Source organism: Xyrauchen texanus, chromosome 3, assembly GCF_025860055.1.
Source record: "Xyrauchen texanus isolate HMW12.3.18 chromosome 3, RBS_HiC_50CHRs, whole genome shotgun sequence".
Taxonomy (NCBI): Eukaryota; Metazoa; Chordata; class Actinopteri; order Cypriniformes; family Catostomidae; genus Xyrauchen; species Xyrauchen texanus.
This window is the reverse complement of record NC_068278.1, coordinates 27,081,975-27,100,827: the sequence shown is the minus strand read 5'-3', so window position 1 is coordinate 27,100,827 and position 18,853 is coordinate 27,081,975. Positions and strand designations below refer to the sequence as shown.

At 37.4% G+C, this 18,853-nt stretch overlaps 1 protein-coding gene across 5 annotated transcripts in view; it reads right to left on the bottom strand.

The window, feature by feature from the left end:
- atxn2 (ataxin 2) overlaps positions 1 to 18,853 on the bottom strand; it is a 42,663-nt gene that overhangs the window by 1,425 nt on the left and 22,385 nt on the right. The window contains exons 8-22 of one of the 5 annotated variants that reach the window (XM_052098166.1): positions 15,629 to 15,720; positions 15,296 to 15,484; positions 14,809 to 14,975; positions 13,832 to 14,047; positions 12,915 to 13,097; positions 12,601 to 12,780; positions 12,061 to 12,168; positions 11,639 to 11,706; positions 11,226 to 11,560; positions 10,955 to 11,021; positions 9,441 to 9,581; positions 8,152 to 8,169; positions 7,418 to 7,490; positions 3,255 to 3,448; positions 1,671 to 1,797 (exon numbers count right to left, since the gene is read on the bottom strand). In XM_052098166.1, the coding sequence (XP_051954126.1) occupies positions 1,671 to 1,797; positions 3,255 to 3,448; positions 7,418 to 7,490; positions 8,152 to 8,169; positions 9,441 to 9,581; positions 10,955 to 11,021; positions 11,226 to 11,560; positions 11,639 to 11,706; positions 12,061 to 12,168; positions 12,601 to 12,780; positions 12,915 to 13,097; positions 13,832 to 14,047; positions 14,809 to 14,975; positions 15,296 to 15,484; positions 15,629 to 15,720 (2,158 nt within the window). The remainder of the gene's footprint in view (positions 1 to 1,670; positions 1,798 to 3,254; positions 3,449 to 7,417; positions 7,491 to 8,151; positions 8,170 to 9,440; positions 9,582 to 10,954; positions 11,022 to 11,225; positions 11,561 to 11,638; positions 11,707 to 12,060; positions 12,169 to 12,600; positions 12,781 to 12,914; positions 13,098 to 13,831; positions 14,048 to 14,808; positions 14,976 to 15,295; positions 15,485 to 15,628; positions 15,721 to 18,853) is intronic. The other 4 variants (XM_052098175.1, XM_052098184.1, XM_052098193.1 and 1 more) reach the window with 4 other exon arrangements.

Sequence of the window (18,853 nt, the reverse complement as noted above, 5' to 3'; positions counted from 1 at the left end):
ATGTACAAAAATAAAAGAATACAGATAGTACAGTGGCAAGAAAAACTATGTGAACCCTTTGGTATTAACTGGTTTTCTGCATTATTGGTCATAAAATGTGATCTCCTCTTCATCAAAGACACGATATAGATAAACACAATGTACTTAAGCTAACAACACAGAAACTAATATAATCCTACATGTCTTGATTGAACACATCCCATTATACATTCAAGTGAACCGTTGGATTTAATAACTGATGGATCCTTCTTTGGCAACAACAACCTCAATCAAGTGTTTCTGGTAGCTGCGGATTAGACTTGCACAACGTTCAGAAATAATTTTGGACCATTCTTCTTTACAGAACTGCTTCAGCTCAACCATTTTCTTAGGATGTCTGGTGTGAATGGCTCTCTTGTGGACATTCTACTGCATCTCTATTGGGTTAAGATCTGGGCTCTGACTGGGCCATTCCAAAATGTGGATATTCTTTTTTGAAGCCATTCTGTAGTGGATTTACTTCAGTGTTTATGGTCATTGTCCTGCTGTAATCACCCAACTTCTACTGAGCTTCAGTTGGTGAACAGCCACCCTGACATCTTCCTGTAGGATATCTTGATAAACTTGGGAATTAATTTTTCCCTCGATGATGGCAAGTGAACCAGGCCCTGAAGCAGCAAAGCAGCTCCAAACCATGATATTCCCTCCATCGTACTTCACCGTTGGGATGTTGTTATGCTGTGCCCTTTGAGGCAATAAGTAGTTCTGCGTGTTATTCTCAAACAATTCAACCTAAGTTTTAGCAGTCAACAAAATAAATTCCCAGTAGCATTGTGTGTGTCAAGGTGGTCTTTGGCAAACTTCAGGCACACATCAATGTTTTTTTGGAAAGCAGCAACTTCCTTCTTGGTGTTCTGAAATGGACACCATGCCCGTTTAATGTTTTTGGTATAGAAGACACATAAACAGAGATGGTATCCAGTTCCAATGATTCCTTCAATTCTTTTACTGTCACTCAAGGGTACTTTTTACCACATTAAGCCCTCTACGATATGCCCTTTGAGTCAACTCTCAACTGAGAGTAGCCACAGTACTAAATCATCTCCATTTATAGACAATTTGTCTAACTGTAGACAGATTAATATCTAGGCTCTTCGAGATAACTTTGTAACCCTTACAAGCTTTATGCAAAACAACGATTATTGATCGTAGGTCTTCTGAGATTTTTTTGTTTTCGAGGCATGTCAACGTCAGCAGATGCTTCTTGTGAATAGCAAACTCAAAATGTCTGAGTGCTTTTTAGAAGTCAAAGCAGCTCTAACCCACACCTCCAAACTTATTTCAATAATTGGATGCCAGGTTTGCCAACTCCTGACTCAAATTAGCTTGTTGACGTCATTAGCTTAGGGGGTCACATAATTCTTTCCAACATACACTGAATTTGAATGATGTATTCAATAAGACAAATGCATTCATAAATGCAGGTAATTCCAAAGTGTTTTTTCTTGCCACAGTTTGTAGACTAAATACAGAACAGTTCTGAATAGGTTTTTTTTTTTTTTTATTGTTTTTTATTGTCACTCAGTCAAGAAACATTTATTAGAGTAGGAGTGAAATTATACAAAGAGTTGATCAGATCCACTAGGCACAAGAAAAAAAGTCTTGTCTTTGTGCAGGGGGGGGGTTCTTACCATACATAGTATGCGTCTGCTCACCATACTGATTGGTGGAGGAAGAAACCAGGCTGGGCTGAGCATGGCCAGGAGGGGTGATCATCCTCGCACCACCCTGAATCATTTGACTAAACACATGCTGGGCCTAAAACATGAGAACCCAAGATGACATTCATGGCTTTGACTTTTCATGTTGATGTCTTAAACAATTAATTCAGAAATATATTGTCCAGTTGTTCTCCAGTCAATTTAATAATTAACTGCACAATGCAAATCACCCATTTTTGCTCAGGGCAAAAATACCACAAAAATTTACAAAAATGACCTTGCAATTCAAAATAAGGAGGCAAGAAATGCGATGAGTTCCTGTTACAATCTTTATTTGAATGTTCGCTGAACATAATTTGTAGCGTGCAGATGCATTTGCTTCCGTTCCGCAATCTGCATCAGTTAATTGTCATACATGACCATTTCCTCCTCTCATTCAAAATAACCTGTCCCGAGTAACACTATCGCTCCTGTAAATACTTCCCTGCCCATCAGCCCATCTCACATACAGTATGCTGCTATGTCTGAAAAGTCTCCTCACCTGAGGTCAAAAGTACGGGTGGGATGGATGTTATATATTCATTAAGTTAATCAGGTATGTATATCACAAAATATAAATGTAACCAAATTCTACAATTTACTTAATAATAATATATGTTAATTAATCTGGATATATTCATATAATTTTTTTTTTAACAATATTTAATATACAGTACATTAACCACTTTTACTGTGTGAATAATTTCTGACTACACTGTGAAATCTTTTGCTTTGTTATATTCAACTGGCATGAAGGACCTTATTACAGTTTTGTTTAATAAGCTCCTTATTCCAAATCTGGAGTAATGCTGTCATCTCCTCCTGTGTCGCTACGTCATTGCATTATATTAGTTATGTAGGCTATGTTTACCTAATAAACAAAACATTTGGAAATACGTGAATGAGATTAAATTAAATTGGGAAATCAATGTCAACACCCAACCCTACAAATATTAGCTGATGTTGATTCAACTCCATTGGTAACACTGATTGAATAAATGGAAGTGACAAAGTATGACACCATAATTTTATAAGGTTAGAAAGGAGGAAAGAATGCCCATGGAAATAAAATCTGGGGGGAAAATATTGCCCCTAAATGGAAGTTATTTCTGACCCTGCAATCACCAATAAAATATAAAGTATGCATTGCAAACAAGTATTAACATTGTTTTAAGCATGAAGAGAAAAAGATGTGAAATATTTCCCACCAATGTTTATATATGTTGGGTTTTTTGTTTTTGTTTTTTACATTTCTTAGAATGGGAATTAAATGTTAATGAGTAATATTTCATGTTTCAGCTCAAGATTGTGAAAGACCCCAATTTTACTGTGACAGACTTGTCCAGTTTTTGAGCTCAAAAGAACTCTTATTTCCCCCAAATGTCATTTTTTTTTTGTTTTTTTATTTTTTTTAAATCTATAGTGAATGTTAAACCATATGTTGCTGAAGTTTTGTTGTTTTAAATGCGAGTTTAATGAATTCTTATAAACCACACTTTTTTCATGTTACAGTACCTGGGACTGGTAGTGGGGCATCTGATGTAGCAGAGGTTGACTAGCAAATTGTTGGGGGCTACAAGTAAAGTATTGGGTGGAGTAGGCCGGGTTTTGCGCCACAATGGGCGGCCCAGCAGCTGTCGCTGGATGCATCATTGCAGTCGTGCCATGTGGGTGATGCTGGTCTGGTCTTTGCTGTGGCATGTTCGGTACTGCAAATGGAAACAGCAAATGATGAGAGAATGCAATGGCCAAGATGCTCAGTTAATTCATCTAATATCAGACCTAAAAAAACCTTGTCAATCGGCACGTCTTATTTCTTAACTGCACAGACTAAACTAAAGCAATACTCAAAACTATACAGAGCAAATACCATGTGTGTTTCACAAATGTTTTAGTAAGTGCAGCAATTACTGGCAGAAACAAAGAGCGAATAGCCTGAACCAACACCGCCCTGCAACGGCAAAACGCATTAACAACACATTTTGCCAAAATTACAATATGACCAAAAGACAAGTTTGCCTCAAATACGCTCAGACAATCTCAAGAAAAAAATTATCCGGGCAATTTTTAAAATTTTACATTCACGTGACAGACGTTTCAGCCTCGTGGCCATTCTCCGTGTCCTCCAGTGGTCTTCCTTAACTATGCTAATCCACATTTGGCTGGACAATCAAAAAAACTTTGAAGCCATTTATCTCGGTTTCAGTGTTTGCATAGTTACTGGGTTTTGGCTTTGTCAGGCAGGACAAAAGAGCGCAACAGTCTGGTTCTGGAAGATAACATCCCATCAATTTTTTTCATAGACTAATTGATTTTCAATGATAACTTATAAACCTTTAAAGACAGACCTACAGTGAGCTCCGAGATTGTTCATCAATAGTATATGTCTTTGTTGGAGCCATCAGTTCACGTTTTTTTCAACATCATTGTTTTAAAATTGTGTTTAATAGCAGAATTCCTGGTGAACATCTACACTACCCAATGTTCATCAGAGGAAGATCCACCAATCAGAGAGCAGCGGCCAAAGTCCTGCAGCAACTGCCCAATTCCATGAAGCACTGTGAATTAGGCAATCGAGTTGGTCTCCCTACACCCTCAAACTACCTGTACTATATATTTTTAGATATATCGGAATGTTTTGCAGTAAACTTAAAATATATAGTTTCTAATCTTCTACTCAACTGCAAATAACGATTATTTTAATATCGACTAATCTATTAGAACGATTATTCAACTATTCGGTTGATTATTGCAACGATTAATCATTAGCTCTTAACCGACTATTCCGCTTGTGCCCTGACTTAAAAGGTTGTATTAAATGTGCTTACTAATAATGAGGACAAAATCATCTTTTAAAAATACCTCTAAATGACATTCATTGAATTACAAGGAAAAAAAAACTTAAGATACATTTACTTGAGAAGCAACATTAGATATTTAGAATTGCATTCAGAGAATATATAATTAATATAAGTGTATTTTGCATATAAGTGTATTTTTTCACTTGTTCATCCTTCTGCCAGTGCTGTAAAGAAAAGATATACTCATATACAAGAAATATTCTATAAAAGTCAGTCTAAATATCTTATATGTTGCGTCTCATGTAAATGTATCTTGTTTTAAGTAGGCTATTTTAAGATATTTAAATATTAAACACTGTATTCAATATTCTCCAATAAATGTTTTTTTTCTTCTGCAGTATAGCTCCCAAAACAAATCTACATGTACAAGGATTTTTAGATATTATTTTTGGAAAACAAGCCAAAACAGACATGTGGATAATGGGCTAAGACTACACTCTCTCACTCTTCTGTACATTTCGATGCATCTTTAACTCACAAAAAAACAAACTCTCTCTTCTTACAGTGCATCCAGAAAGTATTCACAGCGCTTCACTTTTTCCACATTTTGTTATGATACAGCCTTATTCCAAAATTGATTAAATTCATTATTTCCCTCAAAATTCTACAAACAATACCCCATAATGACAATGTGAAAGAAGTTTGTTTGAAATCTTTGCAAATTTATTAAAAATAAAATACATAAAAAAAATGTATTTTAAGTTTTTATTTTTTATAAATTTGCAAAGATTTCAAACAAACTTTTTTCACGTTGTCATCATGGGGTATTGTTTGTAGAATTCTGAGGAAAATAATTAATTTAATACATTTTGGAATAAGTCTGTAACAACAAAATGTGGAAGTGCAGCGCTATGAATACTTTCCGGACACACACACTAATAGAGCTGTTTTGTCGATTTTCTTCACAATAAGATACACACCATGACACATACAGTACATTATGCTTCAATATGTCGCAAGCCATCCTGTTATAGTCTAGCTGCAGAAAACGTGCCCGAGGGATGAGCGTGCTCGTGCAAGAGTGTGCCTCAGCTGGGTGCAGTTCAATCTTTCCCCCTTCACCAACTCACAGAAGCGGCACGGACCACACAGAGAAATGCCATTTTCGGAGTTTGTTCATGAACCAGTTCCTTATTAATTGATCTTCAATAAAGGATGCATTAAAAGACATAAAGGCAGGTTGTTTGCTTTTTAGACACTCTGACATCCAGTTTTGCTTAAAAGGTGCATTATATAACAATTTTCATGTAAAAAAAATAAATACTATTTGCTCTTCCCGGACTTCCTAGGTTGCCTATTAAAGCCTGTAAACTGATTTTCATGCGAAGGGAGTGGGTCGATTTTGCAGGGAAAATCCAATGGATGTGATGCTCATGCGCACTCCTGAGAGCCTTGCCTCAGTGCTTCTCTTCTGCTATTCAACAGCGTCAACAGACAGTCTGCAACACTAGGTAGCATTATCTTAGAGATGGAATCCAGCAAACGTCCAGCTCCCTACACAACACAGACTCATACACAAACTTAGAGTAAGCCAAAAAAAACAACAACAAAAAAAACATGTATCTACTGAATCCCATCTGGCTAAGCAGAAACGTGATCGCGATTGAGCGAAAACTAGAGTGAACATCGGCAGGGTATTTGATTCCTGAAGAGAGCTTTGTTCGGTTTTGGGGATTAAAACAGATCCAGAATTTGCATTCTTCTTATTGGACAGGTAGGCTTACATAACTGCAAAGCATGTGAAATATAGTGTTATAAGGATTGATGTGTAATTTTAGCTTACTTGATCTTGCCTTCTAACGCTGACAAATTGAAAGCTACCTTGCTTCGTAACTTTCAAACAATCTTCTCTTTATCCTAAAAGTCAAGTATACAGGATAAATTTACATCCAATAGTGCAACATAACAGTGCAACAGTAAACTGTCTGGTATAGTTCGGTAGTATGTAGCTGTATGTGTGTATCAGTATGCTTTGCTAGCTGATAAGTAGTTTTAGTTCAGTCTCAAAGTTTGTAGTAAAATAATCATAACTGTGTAATTTTAATTATGCTACCTCATCTGTCAGCATGATGCCAGTGAATCACGTTCAGTCTCTTCGTACATTACGTCATTGTTTGGGATGCTAGCGTCCCTATCGAGTGTGTGCACGAGCGTGAACACGAGCAACAGGTAGCTGGCTGTAGTTCACTTAATGGCCACAGGTGTCATTAATAACAAGGGTTTCTGAATCTTACATACTGCACCTTTAAGTGGAATGCCAGATCCGGCTCTGCTTTATTTCACAATGACAGTGCTTCTGTATTTACTTATTTGGTATTTTTGCATTATAATTCCCTCATACCAAAGTATGAGGGAATTATAATGCAAAAATACCAAATAAATCTACATCACCTGAAGTTGTGAAAGTTTAGAGTGGATCTGGACTCAGAGCTGTGTTTTCTTCCTCTCAGTCAGGCGCGAGCTGCAGTTCTGCTCTCGTGCGTCATCATTCGATTTTCATATGATCTCGTGTTACATTAATTGACAAAAGCTCTAGTATATCTAAAATCACAAAAGACGTTAAGTACACAGTATTGTACCTTTGACTTTTTTTCCGCTGTGAATCAATGCTTGTAATGTGTGATTGACCTCGGAGCTGTTTGGTTTGGTTCATGGCTTTCAACTCTTTTATGAAGGATTTTATAAAAAGCCTATGAAAAAAAAAGGAATGGGAAAAATACTTTCGGAACCCAGGCAGATACAAAAGTGGGTGGGTACTGTTGCACTATATAGGAGGGAAGGAGGAAGGGAGGGAGGGAGAGAGAGAAGCATTCTCACCTTTACCTGGTCTGTAGGGCTTGGTCTGGCTCATGGTCATATGGGGAACCTGAACATGGTACATGGCCGGAGGCTAAGGGATGAGAAACAGAACTTGAGATGCAAAACTTCATCTATGTTCTAAATATAAAGACTATATTCAGCGTACAGTTTTTGCACGGCACAGTATTTTATCACTCTCTATTCAAGTGCTCATTGGAAAAATTGATCTGTACACATGCACATTTTTACATGTTCAGACCCACATCCCCCCATCTCTCATTGGGGGACATTTCAAAGATGGGATTTCTCAGATGCGCTGAGTGTAAACCAGCAAGATTCTGTCCTCTACTGCTGATGGGTTGCTATATAATTTAACATATGCATGAAGCATTCAGAAAGATATATCCATAATATTTTGTCTTTTCTTGCATTTTGATATATTGTTCATAATTAAATTTAGCATGCAAATAAAGCTTCAATGCTCTTATAGAACAAAAACATTTAAGAAAAGTTCAATCAAATACCAATTGTGAAAAAAGTGCAATGTAATGCTTGTTCATAAAGCTAAATCTTAGTGTATAAGGCAAGCACAAAGCTAACGAGAGCATACAAAAAAATTGTTTATTGACAACAGCACAAAAACTAATAAAACTGATAAGAAATGGGCAAACCAACATCTGCTGCTCAGTTATGCAGGCAAAAATCCCATATATGTTTTCAGAAGGAAAAAAGAAGCTTAGAAATGCACAAACCTTCCAGATAATGCTTTTCTAATGGAGAGAGAGGAAAGAGGGAAAAGAAAAAAAAAAGAACCTTTTAATCATTAGTGACTGTCATTTTAATCATTCGACTATCGTTTGCCCTTTTTTCCCCTACTAAGATTTGTTTTGTCTTAAATGGAGTGACTGAGGATGGATAAACAGCTTTTTATGAGAAGCTATAGAGAAAAATGTATATTTTTCTACATTTAATAAAATGCATCTTTCTACCCTATATCAGTTTATATGGTATATTAGCTATTTTGTATTATTAGCTATATACCAAAAAAGTAATAAATATTTTTTTTTTATCTATGCAATAGTAAATTATTTATTAAATATTTTTTCCATATATCATTGATGTGCAGTGTAATGGCTGATGAACCATGAGCTCCTTCGAAAAGTTGACAGCATGCTTCCAAAGCAGACCAAACAATTTGTACATCATCATGTTCTGGACCTTAAGGCCTATTCACACAAAATCTAAATTTTCACCACAGTATTGCAAGACAAAACACTGCCCCTCTTGCCCCTGTGAACATGATCACACAGAGCCTGAAAAGTGAAAATGATCTGTAGTTTATTTTCTCAATAGGGCAGATGGCGAAATAAAAACTCACCAACCAATAAAATACTAGTTTTTAGGTTTAAGTGTCCGCAACCAGTATTCCAGACATCAAGCAATTGATAATGTTGGTGTTCAAATACATACACCTTGGTCAGTGTCCAAGAAAATTCACAATCCATTCCGAAAAAAGACAAGTAGAGCAAAAAGAAGAAATATGGAAATCAAAAGCTGACAAAATGGGAAAGTGTTGTATAAACCACACTATTATTATTCCATCATTCCATCACACTAGTATTTTGCATTAAGAGCCAGTGCCAGTGTTTAAAAAAAGGAATGCATTTATTTCAGGTATGCCAAATTTTCAGAGAATTAAGAAATATACTGTGAATGATTTGATGTGAAAAAATACTTCAGTGCCATTTATTCGCATCTGACTTGGTGTGAACAGGCCTTTACGGATCACTTGTCTTATCTGTAAGTACAATTATGTGCTGAGTGTACATGCAGATACTTTTTAAATAATGTATATGGAGAGATGGCTAGAATTACGCATGATGGACACAATCAAGACATCAAGCATTTTGGCACATACATGAAAAATGCATGGCTCTAAATTTATGTTTTTGGGATAGATGCAGGCTTGCATGCAAAGAACAAATTAGAGTAGGAATACAGGGTTATGTACTCTCAGAGAGGTTTAGATATGGATGCTAACCTGTACACCAGGACTGACAGGGGTCAGAGGGTACATCTGGAACATGGTCTGGCCATAGACGTTAGGGGGTTGCTGCACTACTATGGAAGGGCTGGGCTGACCTTGGGGCCGGGTCAGAGTGGGAGTTGTAGCTGGTTTGGGCTGGAAAAAAAAAACAACAGTATAAACATGTACAAATGTAAAAAGTGAAACTGAAAGTTGAAAAAATTGTTGTGATGTCCACTCCACATTCCCTTACAATAAACAGTTATTGTTAACCTCTTGCTACCCTGTGAACACATGCGTGGACATTGTACTTTGAATTCACTGTACGCAAAAACATAATTTCAATTCAATTAAATTGAACTGATCTCAGTTCATAAGACTCTGGGCTGTCAGTAAAGGGTTAAACTTATGACGTACAAAGTCATGTGACAAAACAACATGTGCCGATCACAGCAGAGTATGTCTTTGGGAGAAACGGCAACGAAACTACATCCGGTAAGAAAACTGATTACGTTTTTATATTGAAACCTGTTTGAGTCAAAGAAATCAGAATCTCTAGTTTCATCCGATATGCCATTTTTAAGATTTGAGCAATTTATCTCGAAACAGCATGCTGCTAAAAACAATGTACAATAATGTGTCCTTTAGCTAATTTCTTCCTAAGAAATCCTAGATTTACCATGCATTATCACATTGAGAATCAATGGGTTCATCTAAAAGCTGCAAAGGTTTGCTTTCAGAGGCTTTATATGAGTTAAATAAGGAGCATTTCAAACTGTTCTGAGACCAGTGCAGACACACAGCACACTGGCGGTTAGGTCATTCACTAAATAGGCAGCAAGGGAGCATCCAATAGCTTTCTAAGCAGCTAAGTTCATTCACTCCTAAAATCCAACCAAAAGTTCAGTTTCAGGCTGCAGATGATGTTTGGACCACTCAACATGTTTGGCAGACATGAGACAATAGTAGTTTGTATAATTTTATTATAATATGGTTGGCAGTGATTGGATTATGAAGGCAATTACTGTGAATCAGATTTTATTATGCTAATTTCTGATGTAATGTCTGTAACATCTAAAAAAACATGAATAACCAACACTCCTGGAAACAATAAACAATTTTATTTAAAAAATCTGATTTCTATTGCTTGGTATCATTTTAACTTAGTCCCACTGTCCACATATGTTGCCATCAACATTTAGGAAAGCTATTTGCACTAGAATGTTACAATTATTATTATTATTTTGCATGTTTATTAGGTGCTACTAGTTACAAATCAAAAAGGGAAATGGAAAATGCACAGTGCAGTCATGCTCGGGTCTCAGGAGGTTAAAATCACTGAATAAATTTGTAGCACCAAATATCTAAAAAAAAATAAATAGAGCAAAATAAATAACAAAGATGACCTGAGATATAAACTCAAGGTACAATACATTCCATCCCAGACAAACAATGTGTGTCATTGGGAATAATTAAGAGTTTCATTTAAATTAATTTACGGTCACAAAATAAACAAGTAAAATACTTACAGGGGAGCAAAAAACCCTTGGGTTGAACTCCTTGGCATTGGGATTGAGAGTAGATTTTCTAACACTCCTAAATTACATAAAAAATAAATGTGACATTTTAATTGACTACATCACAAAAACACTTCAAGGGAATGAATAAATTACAGAATAATTAGTATTTTATTACAGCCAGTTTAGAATCTCATATCTGGCAAGCACCCTTTCTTTGAGGAAGTCTATTTGTAAGTGCATCACATTGATAGTGCCTACAGCTTTTCCATTTTCGACTTACTCTGCTACAGAGTCGTTCCTTTCCTCCTTGTCATCTTTGTCTTTTGCAACGGCACTGGCCAGAGTCGAGGTGGTCTGGACACCTTGAGATGTCACATCAGGCACTCGTTTCTGCTCTGCTACAGCAGCGGGAGAACCACATTTACTTCCTGTTGGGGCAGCACTGACAGGAACAGGAGAGGAGGCTTCTTCACTAGCACAGGACTCCATGGATACTTTGGGCTCATCTACTGCACTCTTCTCAGCTGGTTGATCTTTTGGCTTGTCTGCCAGGTCGCGTGGAGACTTGGTCCCCATGGGCTCAAATACTGGATCTGGATTTGAGCTAGACTGCAACTAAAAATAAATAAATGCATTTAAATTTTCATATAAATTCTTAGGTTTGGAAATAATGGGAGAGGAACTTAAACTTACCCTAAAATCTACACTGAATTTCTTCAAATTATCTATTTGTTTCCTGTGGTCTGGAGCCATGCTGGGTCCTAAAATTATAAAAAAATTAAAGGATAAGTTTAACAAACAAATTTAACAAAAACAAACGTATTTGACTAAGCTCAGCTTTGTGTCATATGCTCTAAACAACTCTTGTATTACCATTTGTGTATATTTGGGATTTTTAAGAGGAACTATAAGTTAATTTTAGCCCTTCTCCCTATAATTTACAATGTAAGCATTTTTATAAAAGAATATCAATTCTTAGAAGCTGACAATTTACAACTTGCAATTTCTATTTTCTACAGGTTTCATTGTGTCAACTTGGAAAAACTGAATGCAGCAAAAATGTACATTCAAAAGTACTGGCTACAGACAGCATAACAATCTCAGCAGGTACACACCTTTGTTGATGGATCGAGCAATGCTTTGAGAACCATCAATAGGCTTCACATTCTCCTTGTTGGCATTAGGAGAATTCTGCCTCGTCTCTAGTATTCTTGACTCTTTGGCTGTTTCATAAAAAAAGGAAATGGAAAAACTGGGCTACTGTAAGATCCTATACAAAAATAATATATTTACACACACACCTCTTTATTATTAGCCTTTTGATGATATTTAATATACATCTCTGTATTTATATATTTCTCCTGAAATGGCTTAAAGGGGCTTTAAAATGTTTAACCTCTGGAACCATCATTTGAACCACATATCCATTGTTACCAAGTGCTTCCAAATGTTGAATCAAGATTTGAATAGATTTCCTTAAATGGACAGTTTGATCTTATTAAAATCATTGCGATGTTGCTTAATTTTATATTGCAAATATACTGTGAATAACTATCAGCCCATTAATACCACTGAGCAAATAACATTTAAAAGCTTGGTTACTACAGCAACAAAGCTTTATTGTTGTTTACTAAATATTATGTAAGGGTTCTAACCCTCCTCTATTGGAGATGCTTCCATGTTGGTAGCTGGGTTGGCTGCTATGGGTGACGTCGCTGTTGTGGAAACTGTGACAGAGTCTACTGGAACTGTGCCAGCCAGAGGGGAAGACAAGGAGGAGGGGCTTGGAGCTCCTCCACCAATGCTATTCTGTCGTGGAGAACGAGGTCTGTGTGCTAAGAGGAAGCAAAATGTTTTTTTAATTTTTAAATTCATTTTAATAAGTAATTTTCACATTTGTATTTATTTTAGAATGCTACAGCTTAAACAGACATTGAAATATGGGTAAACATTTCCATTATTGGCATACCACCACTGACTACAGATGACCAGGTTCCTCCAGAAGGACTGTTGCGAGCAGGAGGGGGAGTCGAAACCTCCACCGGTGCACCTTGGGACATGAAATCCACTGTAGGAGGCCCACCGCCTCGACAAGAGGCCCCTCTATGAGGTCTAGGGGTCCGCTGTGACTTGGGAGACATTCTTGGAGGACCTGCATATAGAGATGAGTGGGTTCTTAAAAGAAATAAACCCTCTTTAGAGCATTTCTCACCAATGTGTAGAGTAGCACTCTCCAAAGCCAGTGCAACCCTTGTTGTGTTTTAGTGAATGTGACATTCAAAATTCAGTCAAATATCAAGCAAAGGAGAGACTTAGGAGAAAGACTAGAATTACCTAGAAAACACTCTGTGCAATAGTGGTGAAATAACTATGGTCTTATAGCAGTTATAATATGTAGTGGCATGGTACCAGAATAGGCATTTCCTACACAAACTCAATTTGTAGTTTCAAACAAATATAAGCAAGTCATTCACTTCAGTAAATTACCCCTGAAATGTTAATGAATAAGCATGTTAATTCTCATACCTGAAGAGGCTTCGACAAAATCTCTCATTGAATTGATGAGAAACTAATGTTAAGCCAAGGTCAAGTATGGCAAGATATACTTGTGGACACCTACAAGCCAATTGTAATGCCCAAGGTTAAAATGTATCTGTGCAATCCTTGGCCAAAATATCAAACATATAAACACACCCCAGAAAATGAGTAAAAAATGCACTAAATTCACTTCAACCATGCATGGAAGAAAGAGGGATAGCAAGAGAAAATGGAATGAGAGGAAGTGTGAGTCGTTTTATTATACAATTCAGGCATTTGGATTGCAAAACGTGAACCCGAGCAGCAGTGCCAAAACAAAATGATTGCCCAGTCTGGGGTTTCTGGTACCTTCTGAGGACAGGTGTTTGGGCATGATGGACATTGGCCCTGAGAAGCCATGTGCAGAGGGGTTAGACAGGGGCCGAGAGGGCCTGGATGGGGGTCTGGAGGGAGGCCGGGTGGGCGTGGCCGCCCGGGGTGGAAGAGAATTGGTGGGGCCTGACAGGTAACGGGACGGAGGGCAGGAGGAGGGAGATGGGCAGCGTGTGGGCCAAGGATGAACACCTGATAGATGAAATTAGTCAAAATGAGAGGAAAGAAAAACTACATTTGAGAAGGAGATTGAGACAGAGAGAGAGAACCAGAGGGAGGAAAAAATGGACATAGACTGCAGAGATTGAAGTTTGAAGAGATCTTGATGTGAAGGTTAGATAAAAAGATTGACATGAGTGCTGGAAAGGTCCAGTGACAAGTAATGGGAGATCATGAAGTCTTGAGAAAGAGTATTGGGGAGATGTGGGATAAAGACACCAAAGAACAATGTTGAAATGTAACATACCAATTTGAGGAAGTGGAAACCGAAAACAACAGAAATTCAAAGTATAAAGAACATCTGAAAAGATCAATCAGATCATCTTGGAACAGCAGCAGCATTTGACTCAAGTTTTGGCATGGGATGTAGGTTGAGTACACCTGCACTACTGGCTTGCTCAAATCATTTAATCATGAATGAACTGAAAGCCTAAGAGATTAAATTGATAGGCTGATTGCTAGTGAAGTCAAGAACAGTGATCTGTGAAGAAAATTATAGTAAAATTGACAGAGGCCGTAGAAAGCCATAGGAATAGTTTTTTGACTTGCTGAGCTAGTACAATCCTTATATATCATGACTTCAAAGCAGCATAATCCAACATTTAGGGTTGATTATCCTAAATCATAATACTGATTTATACTTGATCATATAATCAAGGCACCAAAAAACAGATCCACAACGTTACTCATAACTAGTAAAGCCACAAACAAATAGTTCTGATCCCAACTTGTACCTCCATTAACCACACGCTGATCCATTGAGCTGTAGTCGTGAGGACCAGATCTGGATGTGGGAGGCCCAGGGCTACACTGAACCAGTCTGGGTGAATTTTGACGACCAGCTCCCCATGATATCCCTGATTCTCTGTTTCTCTGACTAGGAGGAATGTATTTGTTCTCCCTGTTGAAGTAAAAGAAAAGAAAAAAGAAAGGGTTATACTGGAGGTAATCTAGATTTAAAATTGCATCATTTGAGTGATACTCTTCAATCTGAATTCAGTTGTCAAACTGTAATGCCTTCCAACAACCAGCAAAGATAACTGTTGGATAATAGCAGGTTGATTAACTGGCCCTTAAAATACACTAATTCACTAGGATGTAGATCTTTTCAGATTTTCTAGGCTCATGAAATAATGAACACTCAAATGTTAAGTCATAAAATGTTTCTTCTAATGAATTTTATTTTATACAACAGTGGTACTTTTTTATTTAAGGCTTGACCTGTTGATGCTGTGAAGTTCTCTCTCTCCACGGACAACAGCAGTGAATTTCTCTTCCTCTGAGCGGTCGTCATTCTCCAGTGCCACACGGGCCTTGTATGTGGCACTGGCTTCGATCTCCTCTGCCAGCTGTGCTGCTCGAGCCTCACGCTTGAGGAACTCCTCCGAGTTATCTCGCTCCAAGGGCACCCTGGAACATTAGAAGAAACAGAATAAAAAATAATCAGATTCAGTCTCAAAGACAGAACATTCTTTGCATTTATTTTCAGAAATAATCCGGTATACATCAGGAGGACATTTAAAGCACAGATGACTTCCACTGGAGAGGACTTACGTATATGAAGACAAGCTGCTGTCATAGGTGGACTTCACACCGTAGGTCTCCTCATTGTATTTAAACATCTCGTCAGGATCCCAACCATTTGACTGGAAAAAAGGGTGGTCAAAATAAAAAATGTGATTATAAAACAGATAGTTCCAGCTCTGAAATATGGCTGGCCACATTCAAAGCCGCTGTAAAATAGCCAACATGTGAAATTGCATCAATTAAATTCAATATTAATTTTACTGTGCCAAGTTATTTGGCAGCTGTTAACAGCCAACAGTCAAGGCTAATTAATTATTTTACTTGGCAGACAGAACTGTAAATTTTTAATAGTACATTTATTAATTGGTGCCTTTATTATATTGCTGCTGCAGCCATTTTTTAAAGAACATTTTTGACAAGACAGTGGAGAGGCAACAGGAAACAACAGAGAGAGAATAACAAGATGGAATTGGAAAATGATGCAAACCTATTCAAATTTGGGGCAAATAAGCACCAATGCACAAGTAGGACCATGTGCTCTACCTATCATGTTAAGTCTTCAACTTGTTGTCACTGCCATTCTCTTTAAAGCATACATTTCGCCTGCAGGATTTCAGCTCAGGGTACACACATAAATATGACTAAGAAATTAAGTGTAACCTTTTTGTAGAAACAGTGGGTGTACATTCAATTCTGATGACTTTGAGAGAAGCATTTTTTATTATTATTATTATTATTATTTTTTTTTTTTTGTATGAATAGCAATTATATAACTATTGGCTAAAGCATTTCTAAAAGGGGCTATTAAGACTATAGTGTCAGAAATGTACTTTTCTATTAAGGGGCAACATTTGCCCCCTGGAGATAATATTAGGGGCATTTTTATTACCATTATGAGGGCATTGTATGGGCATATTTTGTAACCTTACAAAATGTGACAATATGATGTCATTATGTTATTTCAAATACATCAACTCCTTAAAATACATTTTCAACTTGAATAACCAGATAAGCGGTTACCTATGTGATTTGTATAGATTAGGTATATAATAGAAAAGGAAATATATACAATGTTATAAATAAGAGATAGAAATAAAAAAGTTTACAAAATACACATTCTTAATTTTGGAGTCCCTGTCACTTTCAGTGGCATTTCAGACCCTTGTTCAGAACAAACGCATTCTTGTGCTAAAAAAAGCAAGATGCAGGTCAATGAATAAGGCAGACAGCAGGTGTCTCAAGACAAGTTTTTAACAGTCAAAGTTATTTTACAGCATCTAAAAACACAGCAAAAAGACATTAATCTAGTACATGTTTATATTAAAAATATACTGAAATGATGACAGAGGAAGTTTTATGAGGAGGCTTGAGAGAGGATGCACAGGTGGATTCAATGTGGAAATCTTTTGTGTCGAAGCACCTGACGCACGCATAAATTCTCCTCCCTTTTATATATGACACAAGAGTTCTAATTCATGTTTCACCTTCTGGTTTAGCTGTAATTGTCATATTCGAGAGTGCATCATGAATTATTAGGATTTGTTCTTAATATATCAATACATCAAATTTGAACAACATAATAGCAAGCGCTCCGAGGGAAAGCAGCTGCGCAAAGGTGACGTTCTGAAAATGCGCTTAAGAGGGACGTTTTATTTTACCAATATATTTCACTTGGAATCTTCTGTCCTCGTTTCCTTTACTTGCATATTTTCATCGTATCCTAAGGAGGAGCTGACAGGATGCAAGTAAAAGGGACAGTTTTAGAAATGAGAAGCCATAGATAAGAGAGTCGCTGCACTGTTTCTTTGCCAGTTCTGCTCTATATGTGATTGATATTAAATTGTTTTTATCAACAATTGACAGTAAAGAACATAAGATATATTAAAGCAGATATCATAAAGCAAGTTTGGGCGTTACTGAAAGCCAAATATTGTGGCCATTTTACATGTATAAGACATGTAATGTATTATCGAACACTGTGGAGCAAATAAAGCAACAAAATCTGAGACTGCGTCTGAGACAATTCAATCTGCACATCAATCACATGGTAGGTTGAGTGCATTACCACGGTGACATAGCGCATGCGGAGGCTTCACGCTTTCATTATGTGCACCACCGAGAGCGAGAACCACATTATAGCGACCACGAGGAGGTTACCCCCATGTCACTCTACCCTCCCAAGCAACCGGGCCAATTTGGCTGCTTAGGAGACCTGGCTGGAGTCACTCAGCATGCACTGGATTCGAACTTGCGACTCCAGGGGTGGTAGCCAGCGTCTTTACTCACTGAAATACCCAGGCCCCGTAATATCAGCCACTTTAAATACATAATGTAATTTTGCAACCTGTCGTCTTGGGCATATTATCGTCTCTGGCAATCTTGTTGAGCAATGTAATAATGTTGGATCGCATTTCTCTGTATGATTAAATATTTCCTTAAAAATAACAGGAGTTAAAACTGTAGGCTACACAAACACTGTGAGCACCATGTTTGTTTATGTTTAAGTTAGTCACGTACAACTATCACGCACTCACGTACAACTATCACACACTCACGTAACCCTTTACGTCACAACTCTGTTCTCATGCCAGTGGAAAAGCATGGACAATTAATGATAGGCTCCAGATTGCCCCGGCAGTGAACAAGCAGAGCATCAGCTTGGCACGAGAACCATTGGCATTTGGTGGAAAAGGTCTATTGATGAGCCGAAATGGTGTGTGTTCGAGTGCTGGTGCACAGATAGACACAAGGTTCCATTTCAATGTTCAGTGGCGGTCCTACAAGATTTGATAGATAAAGGGAAAGCATTTTCAACCATAAAAGGGTTTCTAGCTGCTATATCCACATGTCACATAGGCTTTGATGGTTAGTACAGTGGGGATGCATCCTTTAGTGTGTGCTTTATGAAGGGCACACATTGCTCTCTCTCAGTCTCAAAACTGAGTTCTCGGTCATGGGGTGTAGCAGTGGTGCTTGACGCTATTTCAGTGTATCCATTCGAGCCACTGGACAATGTTGATTTAAAAATATTGTCGTTCAAGATGGCATAATTGTCAGGGACATTGACGCACTTTCTGTTCATTCCACGTGTATGCAACTTGTGTCAGGAGATGCAGGGATTATATTAGGATCAAACCCTGCATTTATGCCCAAAGTTGTCCAGTCCAATGTTCCTCTTGAACTCAGGGCCTTTTATACACCATCTTTTGACTCTTAGGCGCAGCAGAGGTTGAATGCATTATACCCAGTGCC